This window comes from Panthera pardus, unplaced genomic scaffold, assembly GCF_024362965.1.
Source record: "Panthera pardus isolate Hobbes unplaced genomic scaffold, ASM2436296v1 HiC_scaffold_20, whole genome shotgun sequence".
NCBI classification, from domain to species: domain Eukaryota; kingdom Metazoa; phylum Chordata; class Mammalia; order Carnivora; family Felidae; genus Panthera; species Panthera pardus.
This window is the reverse complement of record NW_026526766.1, coordinates 11538378-11560801: the sequence shown is the minus strand read 5'-3', so window position 1 is coordinate 11560801 and position 22424 is coordinate 11538378. Positions and strand designations below refer to the sequence as shown.

Genomic DNA, 22424 nt, shown 5'->3' with positions numbered 1-22424 from the left:
GCAAGGCTAAGAAATGGCTTAACTGTTTCTTCTCCTTTGCCCACAGCTATTTTTACACCTCAAACAGCCATCTTGCAGACACACCTCTCTGGATGAAAGCACATATTATTGAGAGGATGTTAATAGGGAAGGTGTGAAAAAGAAAAGGGTAGAACCTGGAGACTAAAGAGAAGAAAGTCATTGTTTAGTGGCATCTTTCAAACTTCTGTGTTCTTAAAGCAATCCCATGATCCCCCACGGACCCATCCCTGCTCAGCTAGTCAGACCCGTAACATTTTTCAGCAGCGTTTGGTTGGTTGTTCCCCTTCTCCTTAAATTGCATTCTACATCAAGCAAAGAAGCTGCCTTAGGACGTGGAATAACCGCTACGGGGACAGCGTCAGTGCCTTAGCATATTTGAGACTATTCAAAAAGTGGAATCTAGTTCTATTATGAAGACGGCATGATTGCCCATTTTCAATCAACAGAGCCTGTTCATCGCTGTTGTATTCTTTTAAATACCCTCATCTGTGCCATCAACTCAAAATTCAATGGCAGACGAATCTTTGGTCACTGCATAAAACCCTCCTGAAAAACAACTCCCTTGACTTGAATATTTGCAAATGAAGCAGAGAGCCTGGAACTCTCTGGAGGGAAGGCGAATGGTCTTTTTCAAAGGAACGCAGGATAGTGGAAACACGGAACCTGAACCTAATGCTTTAGTAAGGGTGGTGGGACAATTAGCTGCCTTTCCAGGTAAACTATGCTTTCAATTTCATGTCAGATCACAGCGGAAAGCAGGATAGCTGGCTGAACTGACAAGTGTATAACGTGGGTGGATCCTTAAAAGGAATTTCATAGGTTACCCGGTGTGCATACATGATGTGGTTTTAAATCCTATCTATTTTTAAAGGGTTCTACACAGTATTATATATTAATAGACAAATAATAGCACCAGGGGATTAGGTTGTATCTATCTGTAGAGAAACACTGTATCCTAAAGGAGGAGAAGCATAAGAGAAACCTGCCTATCTCTGGTTAAACGCTGAAAACAATGTCACCACCAAAGCCTCCAAATGCCCTTCAGGTAAGGATGCCTTTGATTAAGAGGATTCTAATGAGGTCCAGAGGAAGACGAAAAAAGGTCTTCTCTTCTCCTGTTTATCTTTTCCATTCACTCTTTCAGAGTGTGGAGGCAAACTGCAAAGGGTGGCCCAGGAGCTGTATCCTTTTGGAACTGAAAGGGCATGCGAAATAAAAAATAAAAACCTCCAGCGTGAAAACACAACCCGGAATTACAAATCAATGGTGCAGCACTTTCTAGATGCATTGCCAAAAAATTTAAGTTTAAATACCGTGAAGGTTCAGGGTAGAGAAGGTGATGAGACAGCAACATTTGGAGAAACCACTGCTGTGACTCTGGCAAAACCTCCTTTACCACAACTCCATGTAATTTGGAGGAAGTCACGGCAGGCCAGAGCTGGTGAGTTAATGATCCATTTTATAGATGAAAAAACTGAGGCCCTAAAAGAGTGGTCAATTCAAAGTCCACGATTGGTGAGAGGCAGAGATAGGCACAGAACCCAGGTGCCTATTTCTGGGTCATTCCTTTATGTCCCATGTGGTTCTGCAGCAGGGGAAGGGGCTAACTGAAAGGATTAGGACAGTGGGTGGGAGACCATTTCTGGGGATCCATCACATCTTTGTAAATAATAATCAGAGGTCACCTGCCTTTTCCTTCCCATGCCCTCTGGTGGGCACACAGGGTCGTATGAAGACGTGCCCGATCACAACAGACTGAGGCGGAAACAACACGAGAATCCAGCCTCTTCTATTAAACCAGAAGTTAGGGATTTTAAAGATGTAAAATACTGCTGCTCTTCTCATTTGTTTCTGTTCTGGAAAATCATTATTTTGATCGAAATTTACTTAAGTGAACACCAACGGTGAGACTGAAGGAAGTGAGGGGCTTTGGGGTAGACTCCCCCCAGTGGGGTCCTTGAATCCCAGTGCTTAATCAGTCACTCTTTGGTTGCATAACTTGGGGCAAACTGATGATCTTTCTGTACAACGGAGCTCCATTTGCTTCGTGGGTTGTGGGGATTAAGTGGCTTAAGACCAAGTATTTAGGACATTGCCAGGCTTGTAGGAAACACTGAAAAATGTTAAAGGGCTTATGGTTAGTAGCTACAAAATAGGATTAGGCTAGAGCAGCTTTTCTCCAAGCTTGGTGAGAATTTCTACTGCCTCGGCTGCCTGAGTCCTCTCACTTCCTGTGCTGCTGAACCACAAGGAACCCTGTGCGGGGAAGGCTGGGCAGATGACCACAGCCACCAGGTAACTATCACCACTGTCTCTTTCAGTTCTAAACTCCCAGATCCCTTGAGTTCTAAGTGCTGCTCAAGTGTTTTCAATACAACCAACCATTAACATCGTGGCTTTTCCCTGTGGCTTCTTGAGGCAAGCATTATCCTTCAGTGAAATGTTGTGCTTGTCAGTGTCCAAGAAAGGCACAGAAGCAGCACAGTAAAATCAGACACTGATAAAAGTACATAAGCAGGTTCCTTATAAATGAAACTGTTAATACCAGGGAGGAACAGCTGAAATGACTAAGGAGACAAGCTTTCTACCAAAGGAATAAGGGTAACAGATAAGGGACTGGCATTAGCAGGGCCATTTAACCACCTTGTGATCTTACATTGCACACAGCAGTATCCCGTGCCCCCAGTTGGTGCAAATCTGGTTTTTAAAAGAAACACACAAGGAGCACAAACTCTTAGCGCATGAAGATGAGATTTCACTTCCTCTTTCATTGTAGACTTCCCAACTTCTACTTCTGGATAAAACCAAACTTGCCCTGGGACCAAAAAATTACTATAAACTTTTTTTTTTTTTCCTATTTAATTCCCTATCTTCTTGGTGGTAGAGAGGAACCAGCTCTTCGGTAAGGATTTTACAATACATCATAGCTTATTTTAAAAAGTGGGGGCAGTGTGGGAGGAGTGTTGCCCAGTGGAAAAAAATTCTATTAGTGCCACAATCAGGATATTCAGAGGTCCTTTCCCAATGGTTGTTGTGGGGAGAGGGCTTCTAGTTTATGTAAGAGGTCAAGGAAAGCTTATCTGAGAGGGAGATGTTTGAGCTGAGACTGAAGGAAGCAAGGGAGCAAGCATGGAACAACAAATTATGTCCAGACAGTAATAGCAAATGCAAAGGTCCTGAGGCAGAGACATGCTTGGTTACGGGAGGAGCACCAGGGCCAGTGTGGTTGGAATGGTGTCAGCAAGAAAGATAGAGGCAGGGAAAGGAGGTCAGAGAGGCAGGGTGGATCGGACCATGCAGGGCCTTGAGGACTGTGGATCTTACTCTGGGAGGGGAGGGAAGACACTGGAGGCCTCTGGGATAATGAGTAGCATTCTCGGTGACTGATGTCCTCCAGAGTATACTTGAGGGGAATACAGGGCTAGGCTGGGGCATAGGGACAAGTGTGAAATGGTGGTGTGGGGGTGTTCCTATGCTGGTTCCCAACATGGAGCTTGCACACACATGCGTGGAAAACCTGAAATCAACACTTAGCCTGTTTCATGGGATTTTTGTGCAGGTGTACAAGGACGTGGGGAACGCGTGTGGGAGGTACTTCGTAGGGTAAATGCCCCTTCTCCTCTTTTACACTTGAGTCCATCATGTATCTTTTCAGCCCTCATCTAATAACTCAGTTAAGCCACTGCAGACAACTTGGCAGGCACTAAAGGGTGTTCACACACGGGATCACTCCTCATCCCGTAAGCAGCCTCGGGAGGCGGGCGTTATTTCCCTCCTTTGGCAAATAAGGACACACAGAGAGGTTCCTGTCCGGATCACGCAGCTGGTTGGTGACAACTGAGGGAGAGAGCCAAGATTCTTGAGTGCTGACTTTCCCCCACAACCCTGTTCTGTGCCTCTTAAGCTACCAATTTACCAAGGCAGTGATCCAGAATTCGAGAAGATTTACACACAAGAGGATACACATTTGAGTTAAAGAAGGCCTGACTTTGTTGAGAATAACATGGAGAAGCCACACCCTGCCTCATGAGCAGGGGACTTGTTCGCTGGTTACATACGCCGATTTTGCGTCTCACCCTACCTATTCTTTTGTGTGATGTTCTACGCGAACTGTGGGAGAACATGGCTTGTGGAAAGACACGCCATTTACAGAAGTGACAGGGTGCCACTGTTTGTTTAAAACCCAAGCATGCCTGGGGGCGCCTGGGTGGCGCAGTCGGTTAAGCGTCCGACTTCAGCCCGGGTCACGATCTCGCGGTCCGCGAGTTCGAGCCCCGCGTCGGGCTCTGGGCTGATGGCTCAGAGCCTGGAGCCTGCTTCCGATTCTGTGTCTCCCTCTCTCTCTGCCCCTCCCCCGTTCATGCTCTGTCTCTCTGTCCCAAAAATAAATAAAAAACGTTGAAAAAAAATTAAAAAAAAAAAACCCAAGCATGCCTGTTCTTGTGTCGGCTGAGGCCTGGGTCCGTCTGTCAACCAGAAGGGAAGGGAAAGAAATGAAAATTACTTACTAAATAGACATCAAGCACAGAGGCATTATCATCCTGCATTTCCAGAGCATTGGACTCCGAAGTCAAGTAGATGGTCCCCTCTTCCAAGGTAAATGTTGAACTGGAAGGTAACCCTTTACTGGAAAAACAAAGAAGAATGATGAGCACGTGGCCTCAGGAGCAAAATCCACGGATACTTGCAAAGTTGTGGCTAAAGAAACAGAGTTTGGGAAAGGCTTTCGGGATAAAAAAAAAAAAAAAGATTTTGAGAGTTCAAAGGAAATAAGGTCCTGCCCGGAGATAGGCTCACTTGAGTTTAAGGAATTCGGTGGTGCCAGCAGATTTTTCTGTCTACTTTCCTCCAAGATACTTTAAATTTCTGAGAAGTGATTTGTGGGTCCCCAGCCTCGGGAGGGTGGAGAGCTATAATCCAGAGGCACATGGCTCAGCTCTGACTTTGAGAAATTGGTTCCCACTGCCTACATTTTCCACTTGGAGTATTCATGCTCTGGTAGTTGATAAAGATAACCTTGTGCACCATCCGTAGTGATGATTTCTCTCTGCTGTTCTCTTTTCCTTTTAGGTGGGGAAGGTCCAGTTGTAACCATGGTTCTCAAACGTAAGTGGGCATCAGAATCCCCTGGAGGGTTGGTTAGAACCCAGTTTCCTAGGACCTATACCCCCAGATTTGATGAAGTTGATCTGACACAGAGCCCATCAGTTTGCATTTTTTAAATTAAGTTTATTTATTTGAGACAGAGACCGTGTGTGCAGGGGAGGGGGAGAGAGAGAATCCCAAGCAGGCTCCACAGCACCGTCGGTGCAGAGCCTGATGCAGGGCTCGAACTCCCCAAACCGCAAGATCATGACCTGAGCTGAAACCAAGAGTGGGACACTTAACTGACTGAGCCACCCAGGCGGCCCATCAGTTTGCATTTCTAATAAGCTCCAAGGTGAGGCTCATGCTGTTGTCCAAGGCCTACACTCTGCCTAATGATGACTGACGTAGGCACCGAGCACTCTGTGATGTGCTGGTGAAAACAGCCTACGTGTGCCTTTGGTAACAGGAAGGACAACAGACACAAAGGAAGGCGGCCAGACAGACGTACTCGTGAGTGAGGTACGAGAGAAAACCACCTTGTTTTGTCATGATGGGAGAGCCACTGGCACCTGTTGAAGTAATCAGCCCACTTTGATAGTAGTAACACTGGGAATTGAGCTAGGAGCTCAGGAATGCACAAGTTAGATCTTTAAACTGGGAATTTTCCACGGGAAGGTTTTGCAAGAACACAGCGTGGCCAACAGCAGTGGAGGAGAGGACTATGGGGGCCCGGTGAGCTGTGGCAAGGGGCTGGCCATCGCCAGGCGGAGCCCACCTGCCAGGGGACGAGAGCGGGAGTGTGGAAGACCGCTCCCTCTCACCTGCCCTGTGACCAGGTCCTGCCACCCTGCAGGGCCCCGCTCCTAGCTCACTGCTTCTGAAAACTCTAGTCCGAAGCCATCCTCTGAGTTTTTTGTCGGAGCCTCCCAGCTCAACAGGAGACTGACAGGACCTTCTAATCCTCTGCCCATCCCTACTCTGGGAATGACACATCATTTTCTTTCTGTACATGTTTACCCATCAGTTGAAGCTATGTCACATAGTTAGAAATCCTGACCTTTTCAGTACTGGAAAAAAAAAAAAAAAGGATCACTAGAATTGTATGAGTCTTAATAAATCAGGTTCATTTGAATTTTTTCTGATCATAAAAGATACTGAAACAATAACTGTAAAAATACTACGAAAGTAGTGAGAAGGGCACGGGAGTCTCCTGTGGGCCTCTCATTTGGTGATGCGGGGGAACGTGAAAATGAAGGGGTAAAAGCCACTGCACTCTGCCTGGACAGGTTTTCTCTTACATTCTGGACATTGTAGAAAAAAAAAAGTCCTCTTTGTTTTCAAAAACCCCACAGTGTGGGACACACAGTTTGTCCCGAAGGACTTGAAAGAGCAGGGTGAGTGTGACCTCTCTCCATGGAGCTGTTGACTTCATAAACCTTTAACGTTTATTTCTGAGAGAGAGAGAGAGAGAGAGAGAGAGAGGCAGAGTGTGAGTGGGGGAGGGGCAGAGAGAGAGGAAGACACAGCATCCGAAGCAGACTCCAGGCTCCGAGCTGTCAGCACAGAGACCAATGCGGGGCTCGAACTCACAAAGTGTGAGACCCTGACCTGAGCTGAAGTTGGTCGCTCAACCGACTGAGACACCCAGGCGCCCCATTCTGTAAACTTTTGGAGATTTCTTGGTTTGGTAAACTGTCAGCCTGCAAGGGAAGCTGCTTTGAGAAGCACTGTGTAGCCGTGAATACTGCTCAAGTTATTTTTTGCACCAAAAGTAAGGATGCAGTGATGGGTTTTAAATGACGTTTGCTTTTCAGCTGCTATACTGTCACTCACGAAAGACGAATTATCTACTTAAACATCAAACCAAGAAACAAGGTGGTCAGAGAACATATGAGTGTGGTATGACTTTTGATTTTTATCCCTATTTTTGGGGTTCATTAATTTATTTTTATGTAATTAAAAAGTCTCTAATGGCTTCTGGGGAATTTTATGAACATAGAATTTACTTGGTGAAGTTCAAAGCTAAGTTTTCCCCTTCTTGTCTGAGTTTTTAGTTGTGATATTTAAGAGTATAACCAAGAAGATTCTGGAAGTGATTTTTCACTTCCAGAGGCTCTGTGGAGGCTCTGGAAAGCTCTGTAGGCTCTGTGCCTAAAGTGGGGCTTGAACTCTTGATCAAGAGTTGCATGCTCTGTGGACTGAACCAGCCAGGTGCCCCTGGAAGTGATTTTTCTTAAAATTAAAAAATTTTTTTAATGGCAATACATGTAGCATAAAATATAGCTAAAAGTCGTGTTCCTTTTTCTCCCATCCTTTTGTGATCCAGTCACTTCCCTGGAAGTAAACTTAAATATTTTTCAATCTAACATTTATCTTCTATTTTTGGTAACTATGAGTAAGCTACTAGCATGGTTGAGAAAAACAGAGTATCCTGTGGGATTTGACAGGTACATGTATCAATTATTTTACCAAAAATACACTGTTATATTATAGAAAACAAGAAATACCAGATTCCCTCTGTTGTTATCTGATCAAATTAGATAAAATCAAACAGATACCAAAAAAAAAAAAACAAAAAAAACCCCACTCTATTTGTACTGTTTCTCACATGTATCAGGATTCTTTCCTATTCCAACAGAACATTCTGAGCATCATTATATTTGGGGGATGAAAATGAGGCTCATAGGGACTTAAATCCAGGTTACGTAAGGACCTCTTAAAACAATAAAAAGGCAAATCTCCCAGTTGAAAAATGAGTAAAGGATCTGAATAGACACTTATCCAGAGAAGATATACAAATGGCCAATAAGCCAATGAAAAGATGCTCAACATCATCGCTCATTAGGGGAATGCAAAGAAAAACTAAACCAAGATACCACCTTCACACCCACGAGGATGGCTATAAAAAAAGATGCTAACAAGAGCCGGAGAGGATGTGAGGACACGGGAGCCCTCCTCCACTGCTGACGAGGTTGTAGAAAGGTGCAGCTGCTTTGGAAAACAGGGTGGGGGGTCCTGAAAACCAACCGACCCAGGAATCCCATGCCTAGACAAACAGCCAAGACAAATGAAAACATGCGTCCGCACCGAAACCTGTACACGAATGCTCCCAGGACGCAGGCTTCAGAATAGCCCCAAAGTGTTCATAACCCAAATGTCCACCAGTCGATGAACGGGTAAATAAGTCCTACAATGGAATGTCATTCAGCAGAAGAATAACAAAGGCCGGATGTGTGCGACAACATGGGGGAATGTTGAGAACCTTATGCTAAACGGAAGAAACTGGTCCTAAAGGACCACATATTGTATGATTTCACTTATGTGAACCGTAGAGAACAGGCGAATCTAGAAGAGACAGAAGGCAGATGAGTGGTTGCCGGGGGTGGGGGTGAGGTAGGGGGAGAACAGGGAATGACTATTGGGTGGGAGTTTTCTTTAAGTTTATTTTTATCTATTTTGAGAGAGCATGCTTGGTGACACCCATGTATGAGGGTCTACAGGTGGGGGAGGGGCGGAGAAAGAGGGGGAGTGAGAATCCCAAGCAGGCTCCATGCTGTCAGCAGACAGCGGACTTGGGGCTTGATCTCACAAGCTGTGAGATAAGGATCTGAGCCGGAATCAAGAGTCGGATGCTTGCGGTGCCCCGGTGACTCAGTCGATTCAGTGCCAGACTTGGTTTTAGCTCAGGTCATGACCTCACGGTTCATGAGATCGAGCCCTGCATTGGGTTGTGTGCTGACGGTGCATAGCCTGCTTGGGATTCTCTTTCCCTTTCTCTCTGCCCTCCCCCACTGGCCCAAGTGTGTTCTCTCTCAAAATAAATGAATAAACATTAAAAAAAAAAAGAAAGAGCTGGGGGCGCTTGGGTGGCTCAGTCGGTTGAGCGACCAACTTCAGCTCAGGTCATGATCGCACAGTTCGTGAGTTCGAGCCCCGTGTTGGGCTCTGTGCTGACAGCTGGGAGCCTGGAGCCTGCTCCGGATTCTGTCTCCCTCGCTCTCTGCCCCTCCCCCACTCACACTCTGTCTCTCTTTCTCTCAAAAATAAACTTTAAAAATAAAAAGTGAAAAACAATTACCATATGATCCATCAATCCCATTTCTGGGTATATACCCCCCAAAAACCTGAAAACGGAGTCTCCTATATTTGTTCACCCCGTGTTACAGGCTAAACATTGTGTCTCCCCTGACCGCCCTCCACCCCACCCCCGTTCATATCCTGACCTCCAGTACTTTACAATGTGTCTATAGATAAAGTCTTTAAAGAGGTAATTAAGGGTAATGAGATCATTGGGAAAGGCTCTAATCCAATATGACTGGTGCCCTTAAGAGATGTGTACGCGCACAAAAGACGTATAAAAGACCGTGTGAAGACACGCGAGGGACCTCAGAAGAAACCAAACTTGCTGCCATCTTGATCTTGGACTTCTTGTCCCCAGAGGTATAAGAAAATACATTTCTGGTGTTTAAGCTACCTAGTCAATGCAGCGTTGTTAAGGCAGCCCTAGTGAACAAATACAATACACCCTTGTTCACAGGGGCCAACAGGCAGAAGCAAATCAAATTGTCCACCGATGGAGGAAACGGATAAACAAAATGTGATACATACGCACAAGGTGGAATTATTCAGCCTTGAAAAGGAAGTGAATTCTGACATGTTAATGGGTGAATCTATAGAACATGGAACCAAGTGAAATGAGCCAGGCATTAGAATACAGATATTGTATCAATCTACTTACATGAGGCATCTAGAGTAATTCAACTCACAGAGGTAGAAAGATGAATGAACGGTGGTTGCCAGGGGCTGGGGGAATGGGGAGTCACTTCATGGGGACATTCAGTTCTGCAAGATGAAAAGAGTTCTGGACGGGTGCCTGGGTGGTTCAGGAGGCTGAGCGTCTGACTTCGGTCATGATCTCACATGGTGAGGTCATGATCTCACAACCCGTGAGTTTGAGCCCCACATCGGGCTCTGTGCTGACAGCTCAGAGCCTGGAGTCTGCCTTGGATTCTGTGTCTCCCTCTCTCTCTGCTCCTCCCCCCATTTGCACTGTGTGTGTGTGTGTGTGTGTGTGTGTGTGTGTGTGTGTGTGTGTCTCAAAAATAAATAAACATTAAAAAAATTAAATGATGAAGATGGGAAATTTTATGGTAAATGCACATAATTAACAAGTTATTTAAGCTTCCAACATTTCAATTTAAAAAATGACATAAGAACTCTGCAAAATACATACAGCCCTATGTCAATCATCAGGCATTGATACACTTAAGTCCCATTAAATGCACTCAAAATAATCTGACATTAATACATCTTGGCACTGAGCTACATGACCAATCCACTAATCTTTATATTTGCTATCCTCCTTATTCAGTACATACTGAGTGAGATCCGAGCACAGAACTGACATGTTACCTCCCTAAAACTATTACGTCAGGTACTAACTACCGCCTGAGAAAAGGGGAGAATGCATTTTAGGAAAACAGATACCTGAGCTGATAACGCAGCACAGGCAGACTGGGAACTTTGGAACGAGACAGTTTTGAATTCTGGCTCATGTGCGTGGTTGTGGGTGATACTGGGTAACTTTTTTAACCTCTCTGGAACTCTGGAACTAGAAGCTCCAGTTTCCCACATATAAAATGAGAACAGTATCAAACATGCAAGGTTGTTGGAGGGATTAGCCTCCTGCATGTACCACACAAACACCCTTTTATGCACGCTGTGGTCTAGGGGCCAGGAGGGAGCAGAGATGAAAATCAACGTCTCTGCCTCATGGAATTTACATAGTAGTGAGGAAGGCAAATACTTCAAGCACAGAAAAGAGATACAAGGGAGGGAGGGGCGTAGACCATCTGTACACAGCAAACTCTCCCTGCTCTTCCAGTGGAGTTTTAAGGCTCTCAGGCATGAGTTGGACACTAGGGGACACGTGTATGTCCCCTCTACTCCATGGGACACTATCCTGCCCTCTGTAGTATCCCACTGAAGTACCTACTCCTGGGCCGGGACAGGTACCCCACTCCCTGACAGCTCTCTCTAATGATCACAGGCTAACTGCCCCACTCATTTCTTGGCTTCTCTAACCTCTTTTATTTTTTTCTTTTTTAAATTTTTTTAAAACATCTATTTTTGAGACAGAGACAGAGCATGAACGGGGGAGGGTCAGAGAGAGAGAGGGAGACACAGAATCTGAAACAGGCTCCAGGCTCTGAGCTGTCATCACAGAGCCCGACGCGGGGCTTGACCTCACAGACGGCGAGATCATGACCTGAGCCGAAGTCGGATGCCTAACCGACTGAGCTACCCAGGTGCCCCTCTTTTATTTTTTTCAAAAACACTTTTAATGTTTATTTCTGAGACAGAGAGAGAGAGAGCGAGCGAGCGTGCAAATGGGGAGGGGCAGAGAGAATGGGAGAGAAAGAATCCCAAGCAGTCTCTGTGCTGTCAGCACAGAGTCAGACGTAGGGCTTGATGTCACAGACCATGAGATCAAGACCTGAGCTGAAGTCGAGAGTCCGACGCTTAACCGACTGAGCCACCCAGTCGCCCCTTGTCTAACCCTTTTTAAAGGTGGGAGAGGGGTAGTCAGCTACCAGTTGCACAACTGGTTTTTGGCCACTTGCTTTTCAAGTCCTGCACGTTTGTTCTGGGCTTCAGTTGAAGCTGATAATAAAAACAATTCATTTTAACATTCTGTTATGTTTTTAGCCAAGAGATTAATAAAGGTCAGAGACACCATTGAAGATAAAGCTGTATCTTTGCTAATCAAGAAGCACTTCACATAGAATACAAAGTTATTTGTGCCACAGAACCTTTCCACTGTATCCTTGAATGTGCATGCGAACGTCCATTGCTACTTCAAAAAATTAATGAAATGTAATTATTAAAATAGGGAGGGGAGCCTGGGTGGCTCAGTAGGGTAAGCGTCTGGCTTTGGCTCAGGTCATGATCTCACAGTTTGTGGGTTCGAGTCCCATGTTGGGCTCTGTGCTGACAGCTCGGAGCCTGGAGCCTGCTTGGGATTCTGGGTCTCCCTTTCTTTCTGCCCCTCCCCTGCTCACACTCTGTTTCTCTCTCCCAAAAATAAATAAACATTAAAATTTTTTTTTTTTAATAGGGAGATAATACAAGAATAAACCATCCAACAGAGCCACCTGGATCCACTGCCTGCAGCCATTTCCTCCGTCCTTGGAGATGCCTTGAGGAGTAAAGGTAAGATTAGTTCTAAAGAGAATTTTCCCTTAAATGCCTGAGCCACTGGTCAATTTCATGTTTGTTTCTCTATCATTCTGACATTAGGGGACATTCTTGCTCCTTAGCCCTGTTTTCTTACTGCACTGTATATTTCCTGGGCATTAGAAATTGGAATCAATTTCTAATTTGACAGATTTCCAAAGTCCTTTCTAGGGGTCACTGTAAGTGAGAGCATCTCTCTTGGGAGCAATGCCCTTTGAAAGCCCAGTGGTTGTGGGAGAGGACCTGCCATTCCTTAGCCTCCAGCTCCGGAAGATCCATTTCTAGAAGCGATGTTACTTGGCTGGGTTGAAGAGTCTGGCTGCCTGCCTGGGTTCTGCACCATCAACTTTTGCCACAATTCCCTCAGTTCAGACTGAGGGCTAATTGAGACTAATTTGCAACAAGGCATCCAGGAAACTGTTAATCTCCCCAGTTCTGTTCTTCCCTTGTAAAACCAAAGGAACTGCCAATACTCTGCAGCTGCTCAGGGCTCAGCTCTCTGCACACGGTGCAAACTTGTCATAGGGAAGCTGTTCGGGAGGGGGCATTTCACCCCCTGCAGGGACGGGGGGGGGGGGGGGGCGGCGGAGAGACAGACATTAATGGTTCTCTGATGTCACACAATGTTACGAGCAACGTTACTTTGGCTTCATTGGAGAGCACCAGCCAGCCTGCCCTGCTGAAAACAGTCATCGATGATTTTATAGCCTGGAACACTCTGATTTCTGTTTGCAGACCTAATGAGTGTTTTATGGCTAATTCTCAAGGGGGCATTTGCTCAGGGGGCACATGGTATGATCCACAGTTTTTTTCTTTAAACGTTGACGTCTCAGGAGCGCCTGGCTGGCTCAGTTAAGTGTCTGATTTCAGCTCATGTCATGATATCATGGTTCGCGGGGTCAAGCCCTGCACTGGGCTCCACGCTGATAGCCAGGAGCCTGCTTGGAATTCTCTGTCTCCCTCTCTCTCTGCCCCTCCCCTGCTCATGCTCTCTCCAAATAAACTAAAAAAATAAAATAAAGTTAACCTCTCAGTGCCTTTATCTTCTCATCTTCTTTTATCAAAGTAACAAAAATATATCACATGATATAAATGACATAAGATGAAAATACTTTCCTGTCCTGACCCCCAATCTACCCCCTTCCTTGGTGGGGGGCAGCTCCTTGAGTGATTTCACTTTTTAAAAACGTTTACTTTTTATTTATTTTTAATGTTTATTTATTTTTCACAGAGACAGAGCATGAGCGGGGGAAGGGCACAGAGAGAAGGAGACAGAATCGGAAGCAGACTCCAGGCTCCGAGCTGTCAGCACAGAGCCCCACGCGGGGCTTGTCAACTGCGAGATCATGACCTGGGCCAAAATCAAAAGTCGGAAGCTTAACTGACTGAGCCACTTAGGTGCCACTTAGGTGGAGATTTTAGTGTTCTTTCTCTCGTGGTTTTATTTAAGCCATTTTCTTTTGGAAACATCTCAGCACTGAAGAGAGGGGCAGGAAATAAAAGTAGCTGGACAATGGTATTGTCTTTTTTTTTTCCCCCCCCATATTTAGCCACTTTTTCCACTTAACATGGCAGAAATAACCGTCCCCAGTGATTTCTCTTTTTAGCATTTCTGGTGGTTCTCAACCCTCAATAGGAAGGACATACACCTTTCCTACACGGCACTTCCTCCCAATAGCTGCTATTTATATTTAGTATGTAACTATGAATGATACACTTAATAACCTTTTAAAATTCCATTAAGCATATGCCATGTATCTTTAACTTCTCATATTATTTCATCTTTGTTCCTGCCCTCCTCTCTCGCTTTGTATCAGACACACTTAAAAAGTTTTTCCTCTCTACTTTGTCATATCTGTTAACGTTTATATTCTATCTTGTAGCTATAACCACAGTTTTCCTGCTTTGTCCATGGATTGATTCTAAAATTAGAAAACTGACATGCAGATTTATATTATCAGGGCTATGGAAATATTGTTCATGCCTGGCCAACAGGGAGTCACTGTTCTGTTTCCCCACTCTGGATTCAAAACCACGCTTGCTGGGCTGTGTAAAGAAAAATATTTGCAACCACAAGGTTAAATGGAGTTATCTTTGACAAAGCAGGAAAGAGTATCCAATGGAAAAAAGTCTCTGTAACAAATGGTGCTGGGAGAACTGGACAGCAACATGCAGAATGAAAATAGACCACTTTCTTACACCATACACAAAAATAAACTCAAAATAGATGAAGGACCTGAAAGTAAGACAGGAAAGCATCAAAACCCTAGAGGAGAAAGCAGGAAAAAAACCTCTCTGACCTCAGCTGCAGCAATTTCTTACTTGACACGTCTCCAAAGGCAAGGGAATTAAAAGCAAAAATGAACTATTGGGATCTCATCAAGATAAAAAGTTTCTGCACCGCAAAGGAAACAATCAACAAAACTAAAAGGCAACTGATGGAATGGGAAAAGATATTTGCAAATGACTTATCGGACAAGGGGCTAGTATCCAAAATCTATAAAGACCTCACCAAACTCCACACCTGAAAAACAAGTAATCCAGTGAAGAAATGGGCAGAAGACATGAATAGACAATTTTCCAAAGAAGACATCCAGATGGCCAACAGACACATGAAAAGATGCTCACCGTCACTCCTCATCAGGGAAATAGAAATGAAAACCACACTGAGATATCACCTCACGCCACTCAGTGTGGCAAAAAAGAACACATCAGGAGGCTGTAGATGCTGGAGAGGATGTGGAGAAATGGGAACCCTCTTGCACTGTTGGTAGGAATGCAAACTGGTGCAGCTGCTCTGGAAAACAGTGTGGAGGTTCCTCAAAAAATTAAAAATAGATCTACCCTGCTACCCAGCAATAGCGCTGCTAGGAATTTACCCAAGGGATACAGAAGGGCTGATGCATAGGGGCACTTGTATCCCAATGTTTACAGCAGCACTTTCAACAATAGCCAAATTATGGAAAGAGCCTAAATATCCATCAACTGATGAATGGACAAAGAAAATGTTTATATATACAATGGAATACTACTTAGCAATGAGAAAGAATGAAATCCTAGTATTTGCAATAATGTGGATGGAACTGGAGAGTATTATACTAAGTGAAATAAGTCAGAGAAAGATACCATATGTTTTCACTCATATGTGGATCTTGAGAAATGTAACAGAAGACCATGGGGGAGGGGGAGGGGGAAAAAAGTTACAGAGAGGGAGGGAGGCAAACCATAAGAGACTTTCAAGGACTGAGAACAAACCAAGGGTAGATGAGCGGGGGCGGGGGGGGGGGGGGGTGTTGAGGAGAGGGGAAAGGCGTTGATGGGCAGGGAGGAGGCCACTTGTTGGGATGAGCACTGGAAATGAATTTGACAATAAATTACATTAGAAAAAATGGAGTCATCTTTTTAGTTTTGCTTAGATTCACCATGTTTTAGGCTGCTTCACCTTGGGGGGTGTTTTTGCCCTTTAGAAATGGACTCCCTGCCATGGGGATTAAACCCAGAGAGAGAGAATGGACTACTAGCCCTGCTCCTGGGATCGTTAGTTATTGGTCTGGGCAGGTCCTGACACTGAGCCCGGGCTTCCTCGTGTATATCGGGAGTGACAGGCCCCGCCCCCCTCATGGGGTCATCCAGGGGACCAGGTCAGAGGGTCATGCTCTTCCGTCCAAATGCAAAGCAGCAGCACCTTGAGTTTCACCTCTCAAAACTGCACCTGGTCCGTGGTGGGGGTGGGGCTTGGACGCGACCTGCCTGCACAGATTTATTCTAACATTTTGCAAAGAATCCGTTTCTGCTCTTTTGAGTTTAGCCGCCAGAACGTTAACTGATGAGAAAAGCGGACAGGAAAGATCTCCCTGTAGAGAAAACCCACAAGGGCAGCCAAGTCTCACTTACAGGCTGCAAATACTTGTTCGGGCCTAGGGAGGGATGCCGCGTAGGGGCACGCACTTCTGATGCGATCCAACGCCCCGCCCCTCTCAGAAAAGCTCCCCTCTCGGCGCTATGGTTGGGGGGTGGGGGGCTGAGGCAGCCATGGGGTGGGGAACGCTGAACCATGGGCCCCGCTTGCAGCCCGGGTAGAGTCAGCCTGCAGGTGCCAGGGCGGCGCGCCTCCTCCAGGGTGAGCTCCTGGGCTGAGCGTGCAGGTGGGTCTGCGAGACTCCCCGGGGTGGCCCCCTGACACGTGGGGAGCCCTCGGCCACGGTCAGGGCATCTCGAATGCTTCAGCCACCCAGATCCCAAACCACGCAGGGGGCTTCCAGAGAGATCTGCTGCTCCCTCTCTGCCTTTTCTGCGGGCCAGCCACGGGCCGCGCGGTGCTCTCCCACTTCTGCTACTTTTAGACGCGGAGGCCGCGTGTACGGGGGGGGGGGGGGGGGGGGGGGCGGCGGTCGGAGCGGTCACTGTCTGGGGAATCCACTGAGGGCTGCCCTGTGGGGCTCCTGCTCTGGGTGAACCTGCCTGTCTCCTCACAGAGGTGAGCGCCCGAGGTGCCAAGCCTGCGGCAGACGCAGCACCCAGGGCGGCACTTTGACCCGGCAGGTGAAGAGACAAGTGAAGGAGGGGCCGCCAGGTCCCGGAGTTCGGGGAACAGGAATCTGTGCCGCTGCTCCCGGTTCTAAGAGCTGGGGGCAGCTGAGCGCCCCTCCCCAACCACCCCGCCCCCAGCAGCTGAGAAACACACGCAAGAATGAGGAGCATGGGGTGGGGAGGGGTTAGAGGAAGAAACCTCTTCCAGAAAGGAACCCTCCTTCAAGTTCAGGGACCTCTCCCACCATGTATTTCTAGGAAATTTATTTTTCTTCCCATACGCCTTTAAGCTGGCCTTGGTCACTGACATCGATGTCGATGCTGTGATTATTTCATTTAATGCATTATTTCATTTAATTGGTCAAGATAACCCTGTTAGGTTGGGTCTCCTCCTATTTGTAACGTGAGTATTCAGACGAAGTCCTCGAACCACATTATTATTCCATTAATAATGATGGAGTTATTAAACCACCATTAATAAATGGTGGCCCCTGGATTCCACCCAGGCCTGATGACTGGAGCCACGCCCTACACATATTGCCTCCAAATAGCCAACTACTGCAGAGAAATAGGCGTTTGCTGTGCTTCTAAGATATTCAGCTTCTGCGTGAAATCAAAGGAGAATGTCTCCATGACCGTGGGCGTCCTGACTGGGAAGGGGCAGGAGGGAACTTTCTAGTGTGAAGGGAATGTTCTTTATCTTGATCTGGTGATGGTCACCTGTGTGTATACATCTGTCAAAATTTGTGGAACGACACACTTGAGGCTTGTGCATTTTACCATATACAAATTATATTCCAATAATGAACCGTCAGCATGAAAACTGTATCTGCTTTTCTACTCTGAAACTAAGTCGTTCCTCCAAAAGTAGACTGAGTGCCTACTTTGTTCCAGGGACTGTGCTAAAAGCAAAACATAAGTCAGTAAATAGTTTATACATGGCTGGGTCAATGACTTAAGTCTTTGAAAAAAATAGGAAAAATATATAATGATTGCTAAAAAAAAAAAAAAAAAAAGCAAGTAAGTACATATATTATCATTATAAAATATAAAAAAACCAAAAACCAAAAATTAAAAACCTTGACAATCAAAGAAATTTCTCCTGGGCTTTACAATGAATCATTTCTGTTCTCTTGGAAAAACATGTTTTCTGTTCAATCTGGCAGACGTTAGTATCAGAATTAATTTCCTTCCCAGAGTGCTTATGCATGGAGTTGAGAGATAATCTATTTAAGTAGGTCCCAGAGGTAAAGCTTAGGGGGATAAAACAAATTCTAATATGAGCAGTCCACGAAAACACCCCCAGGTAAGTGGCAGGCACTGAAAAGAGGTGATTGTGCTCTAGCTTCAGCAAAGCACCACAAAGGCACCAGGAATTTGAGACCTTTTGTATCCCAGGGGGCCCATGGCCGCCATGGCTGGGGGAAGCAATATGGGACGTGGAAGAATGACCCAGAACAAGAGGCAGGGTAGCTGAGTTCTTGGTACTCACAAGTTGTGTGTGCTGTGAGGACACACAGGAGCTAAGGAGTGAGGAGACCCACTTAATATACCGGGGCTCCCGTTTCCTCCTCTGTAAACATCAGGGCTTTGAATTTGATGAGGTCCTTCCAGCTTTGGAAAGCTTGGATTCTAAGCCTAGTTGGCCATCTCTCAACTTCCCCAGAAACCAAAGCTTGAGATCAGAGTAGCATATCAGAAAGTCTGAAATCAGGATGCTGAAATGGAGGTGCCTTTTGCTGTCTAAGGTGCTGGAGGTGCCTTTTGCTGTCAGTTTCAGAGAAACTGAACAGGAAGACATTCATTCCCAACATCAGCGCAATATACTGCACCTCAGTGATGTAACTAACTCCTACTACAGATGATGTCAGGCAGCCAGATATTCTGCTCTTTACACTTACTTGCTACAAGGATTGGAAAAAATAGTCCAGAAAAGCAAAGCTTCATTCAGAGAGATGGTGTTACGGGTTGAATTGTGTCCCTTAAAATTCCTATGTTGAAGTCCTGGCCTCCTGGACCTCAAAATGTGACTTTATTTGAAAACAGGGTCATGGCGGATATAACGAAGACGAGTTCACACTAGAGTAGGGCGGGGTCTAATGCAGTCTAACTGATGTCTGCGCAGGCACACGGGGAGACCACCCTGTGAGCCCGAAGAACAGACCGGGGTGATGCTTCTGTAAGCCAAGGAATGCCAAAGCCTGCAGACCACCAGGGGACAAGATGGAGCAGATTCTCCCGCAGAGGCTCTGGAAGGAAACAACACTACCAACGTGTCGGGCGTCCGGTCTCCAGAACCTTGAGACAATACATTGCCGTGGAAGCCACCCAAGCGTGTGGCAATTGGTTGTAGCATTCCTAGAGACCCCATACAGGGGTATAAACGTTTCCAGGAAAACCTTGCCTTGGCAAATAGGCTGGCTCACTAAAACTCACTCTCCCTTCCCTTCCCCCTTAACACCAGTAACCTTAACCTTCAGGAAGTTAGTATTTTGGGGGATCTGAGAAAAGTACTATTCCTCTTCTCTACTGGACATTACGTTTTCTAGCTTTAAAAAGAAAGGCCCTACCCTCAGTAAAATCCACCAAGCATTTGTTGAGCCTTTATTATTTACCAGAAATCTTTAGGTAATATTTGCGCCTTAGCTTTTAGAGTTTACTCAGGCCTTCTGTATACCAATGGGCTAAAAATGCAGAGGGCTGAAATGACTACCCTCAGCAGAAACGTGGCCTCATTTGGTCAGCATCCAAATTACTATTACTTAAAAGTCCGCAGAAGCTGCTGGAAAAAATAATATGAGAACAGATGATAAGGCAGCTTTGCTTTCAAAGACGTGTATTGTAACCAGAACCGTTCAGGGCTATCGGAAAACCACAAGCAGAATTGATTTTCAGTGTGGCTGCTGGCTTCAGAGATGTTCGGAATGACAAGTTTTCTCGTGTGTGGCTAGGCCAGTGCCAGACTAATTATAAGCTCTGATTTGAATGACTGGGAAATGTCGCATAAACTACCTGTGTCTGCTGGATAGGGCAACACCCCGTCCTGAGTCATTAGAAACATAAGCAGTTTAGGGGCAGAGGAATCGAAAGTGCTCCAGTGGGCAGAGAAAGGGCGGTACCTGGCTGGGAAGATTTGGGAGGTGTTCAGCATTGGCATCTCTAAAAGGAACAACTTGGACTTATTTTCCTTTCCTTTCTTTTTTTTTTTTAATGTTTATTTGTTTCTGAAAGACAGAGAGAGACAGAGCCCAAGCAGGGGTGGGGCAGAGAGAGAGGGGGACACAGAATCCGAAGCAGGCTCCAGGCTCTGAGCTGTCAGCACAGAGCCCGACGTGGGGCTCGAACTCACGAACTGCGAGATCATGACCCGAGCCGAAGTCAGACGTTCAACCGACTCAGCCACCCAGGCGCCCCTTATTTTCATTTTCAAATCATGACTGGGCTTTAATCTCAGGCAGTGACTCCTCGTCCCAAGACCCTTCCTATAATATAAGGAACAAAACTAAGTGCTTTATTTTTAAAACAAAAATTTTTTAAATGTTTTTATTTATTCTTGAGACAGAGAGAGATAGAGCATGAGCAGGGGAGGGGCAGAGAGAGAGAGAGGGAGACACAGAATGTGAAGCAGGCTCCAGGATCTGAGCTGTCAGCAGAGAGCCCAATGCGGGGTTTGAACTCACGGACTGTGAGATCATGACCTGAGCTGAAGTCGGACGCCCAACTGACTGAGCCACCCAGGCACCCCTAAGTGCTGTATTTTTTAAAATTTTTGCTTATTTTTGAAAGAGAGAGAGAGAGCACGAGTAGGGAGGGACCGAGGGAGACAGAATCCGAAGCAGGCTCCAGGCTCTGAGCTGTCAGCACAGAGCCCGATGCGGGGCTTGAACTCATGAACTGTGATCTCACGACCTGAGCTGAAGTTGGACACTCAACCAACCGAGCCACCCGGGCACCCCAAACCTAAGTGATTTAAAAGCAAAGTCAATTTACCCACTTAAATAGCGGTCCTCAAACTTTAATACACATTAGGGTCACCCACAGGCCCAGGGAGTGATGTTTTAAACAACCTGTTTCTGAAGCAGGTGATTACACCTCAAGAAATACTGCCTTACAGACAATGAAACTAAACAACGGCATGATCTCACTTCTATGTGGAGTCTCAAAAAGTCAGCTGTGTAGAAACACAGAGTACATCGGGGGCTGCCAAGAGCAAGGGGATGGGACGTGCTGGCCAAAGACGGCAAAGTCGCAGTTCTGTGGGATGAGGAAGTCTAGAGGTGTAGATGTAACAAGCTGACCACAGCTTATACAACTGTATTATATACTGGCCATTTGCTGAGAGTGGATTTCAGGTGCTCCCGTGACAGACACACAGACACGCACACGACACACGCACACGGTGGCACAATCTTCCAGCTCTAGGAGAAAGAAGTCCTGAGGGAAGATATCACGTACGGTGACTCTAGTCAACAACACTGCATTGTATATCTGAAAGGTACTAAGAGAGGAGACCTCATAGAAAACAACCCCCTCCCCCGCAGCCAATCCAAACCAACCAATAAAAAACAAAGAGACGAACAACACAGTCCCTACCTTCAAGAGTCCCTATCGGGGGGGAAGGAAACAGACAAGCTAACACGTGGGCAAGGAGAACCAAGCTCTCGGTCTCAAAGCAACCAACAAACAAAATAACAACGTGAGATGGGTATGTTAGCTGGCTGGACCACAGTGGTCATTTCACTGTGTGTATGGATCAAATCATATTAGAGGTCTTAAAGATACACACTGAAAAATGCTTACTTCTTTATTTAGAGAGAAAGAGAGACAGAGCGTGCATGTGAGCAGGGGAGGGACAAAGAGAGAAGGAGAGAGAGAATCCCAAGCAGGCTCCATGCTGTCAGCGCAAACCCTCACTTGGGGCTCGATCTCATGAAGCGTGAGATCATGTCCTGAGCCTAAATCAAGAGTCAGACGCTCAACTGACTGAGCCACCCAGGTGCCCTGACATATACCTTTTTATTAATTGTATGTTATAAAAGCAAACGAATTCTAGGGGAGAACAGTTTGTAATCGCACATGCAAAGAACAGGAAGTAGGAGAATAAGTTGCCAATGTATTTGGCATGATAAAACTTTGACGAGTTGCACACGTACTATTTCCTATGTAACCTTTTCACAAAAGTACTTTGCAGAGATGTGTCACAGGCATTCAAAATTAATGTTATTAAGTTGTGATATATACTGAAATCTAAAAACAAAAGGAGGGAAAAAAAAAAGGAAATACTGGCTTAGAAGCATGGTAAGACTCGACGTGCAGCCCAGAAATGGTGTCGTGTGCTTCTGTGAATGGCGGGGGACCAGAATGATCTAGTTTGGGATGTGGCAACAAACGAGGAGGCAGACGGTGGTCACTGCCGAAGGCCCCGTCTATGCCTTCGAGGTTCAGCGTGGGCTCTGCCCTGCAGCCGGGTCGAGAGTGCCTAGAAGGGCTGGCAGTGTGGCTCTGGAGGCTGGACCTGGCTGGTGTTTAGGAGGCCGGGATACCAGGGT

At 46.0% G+C, this 22424-nt stretch overlaps 1 protein-coding gene and 1 long non-coding RNA gene across 3 annotated transcripts in view; one reads left to right on the top strand and one right to left on the bottom strand.

The window, feature by feature from the left end:
* Positions 1-22424, bottom strand: part of PIP5K1B (phosphatidylinositol-4-phosphate 5-kinase type 1 beta) — a 310458-nt gene that overhangs the window by 21973 nt on the left and 266061 nt on the right. For both annotated transcript variants that reach the window (XM_019463652.2, XM_019463653.2), the window contains exon 13: positions 4530-4647. In XM_019463652.2, the coding sequence (XP_019319197.1) occupies positions 4530-4647 (118 nt within the window). The remainder of the gene's footprint in view (positions 1-4529; positions 4648-22424) is intronic.
* LOC128778554 (uncharacterized) lies at positions 11248-15017 on the top strand. Its single transcript, XR_008424137.1, has 3 exons — positions 11248-11417; positions 12227-12321; positions 13577-15017. It is a non-coding gene; the product is annotated as an uncharacterized LOC128778554 (long non-coding RNA).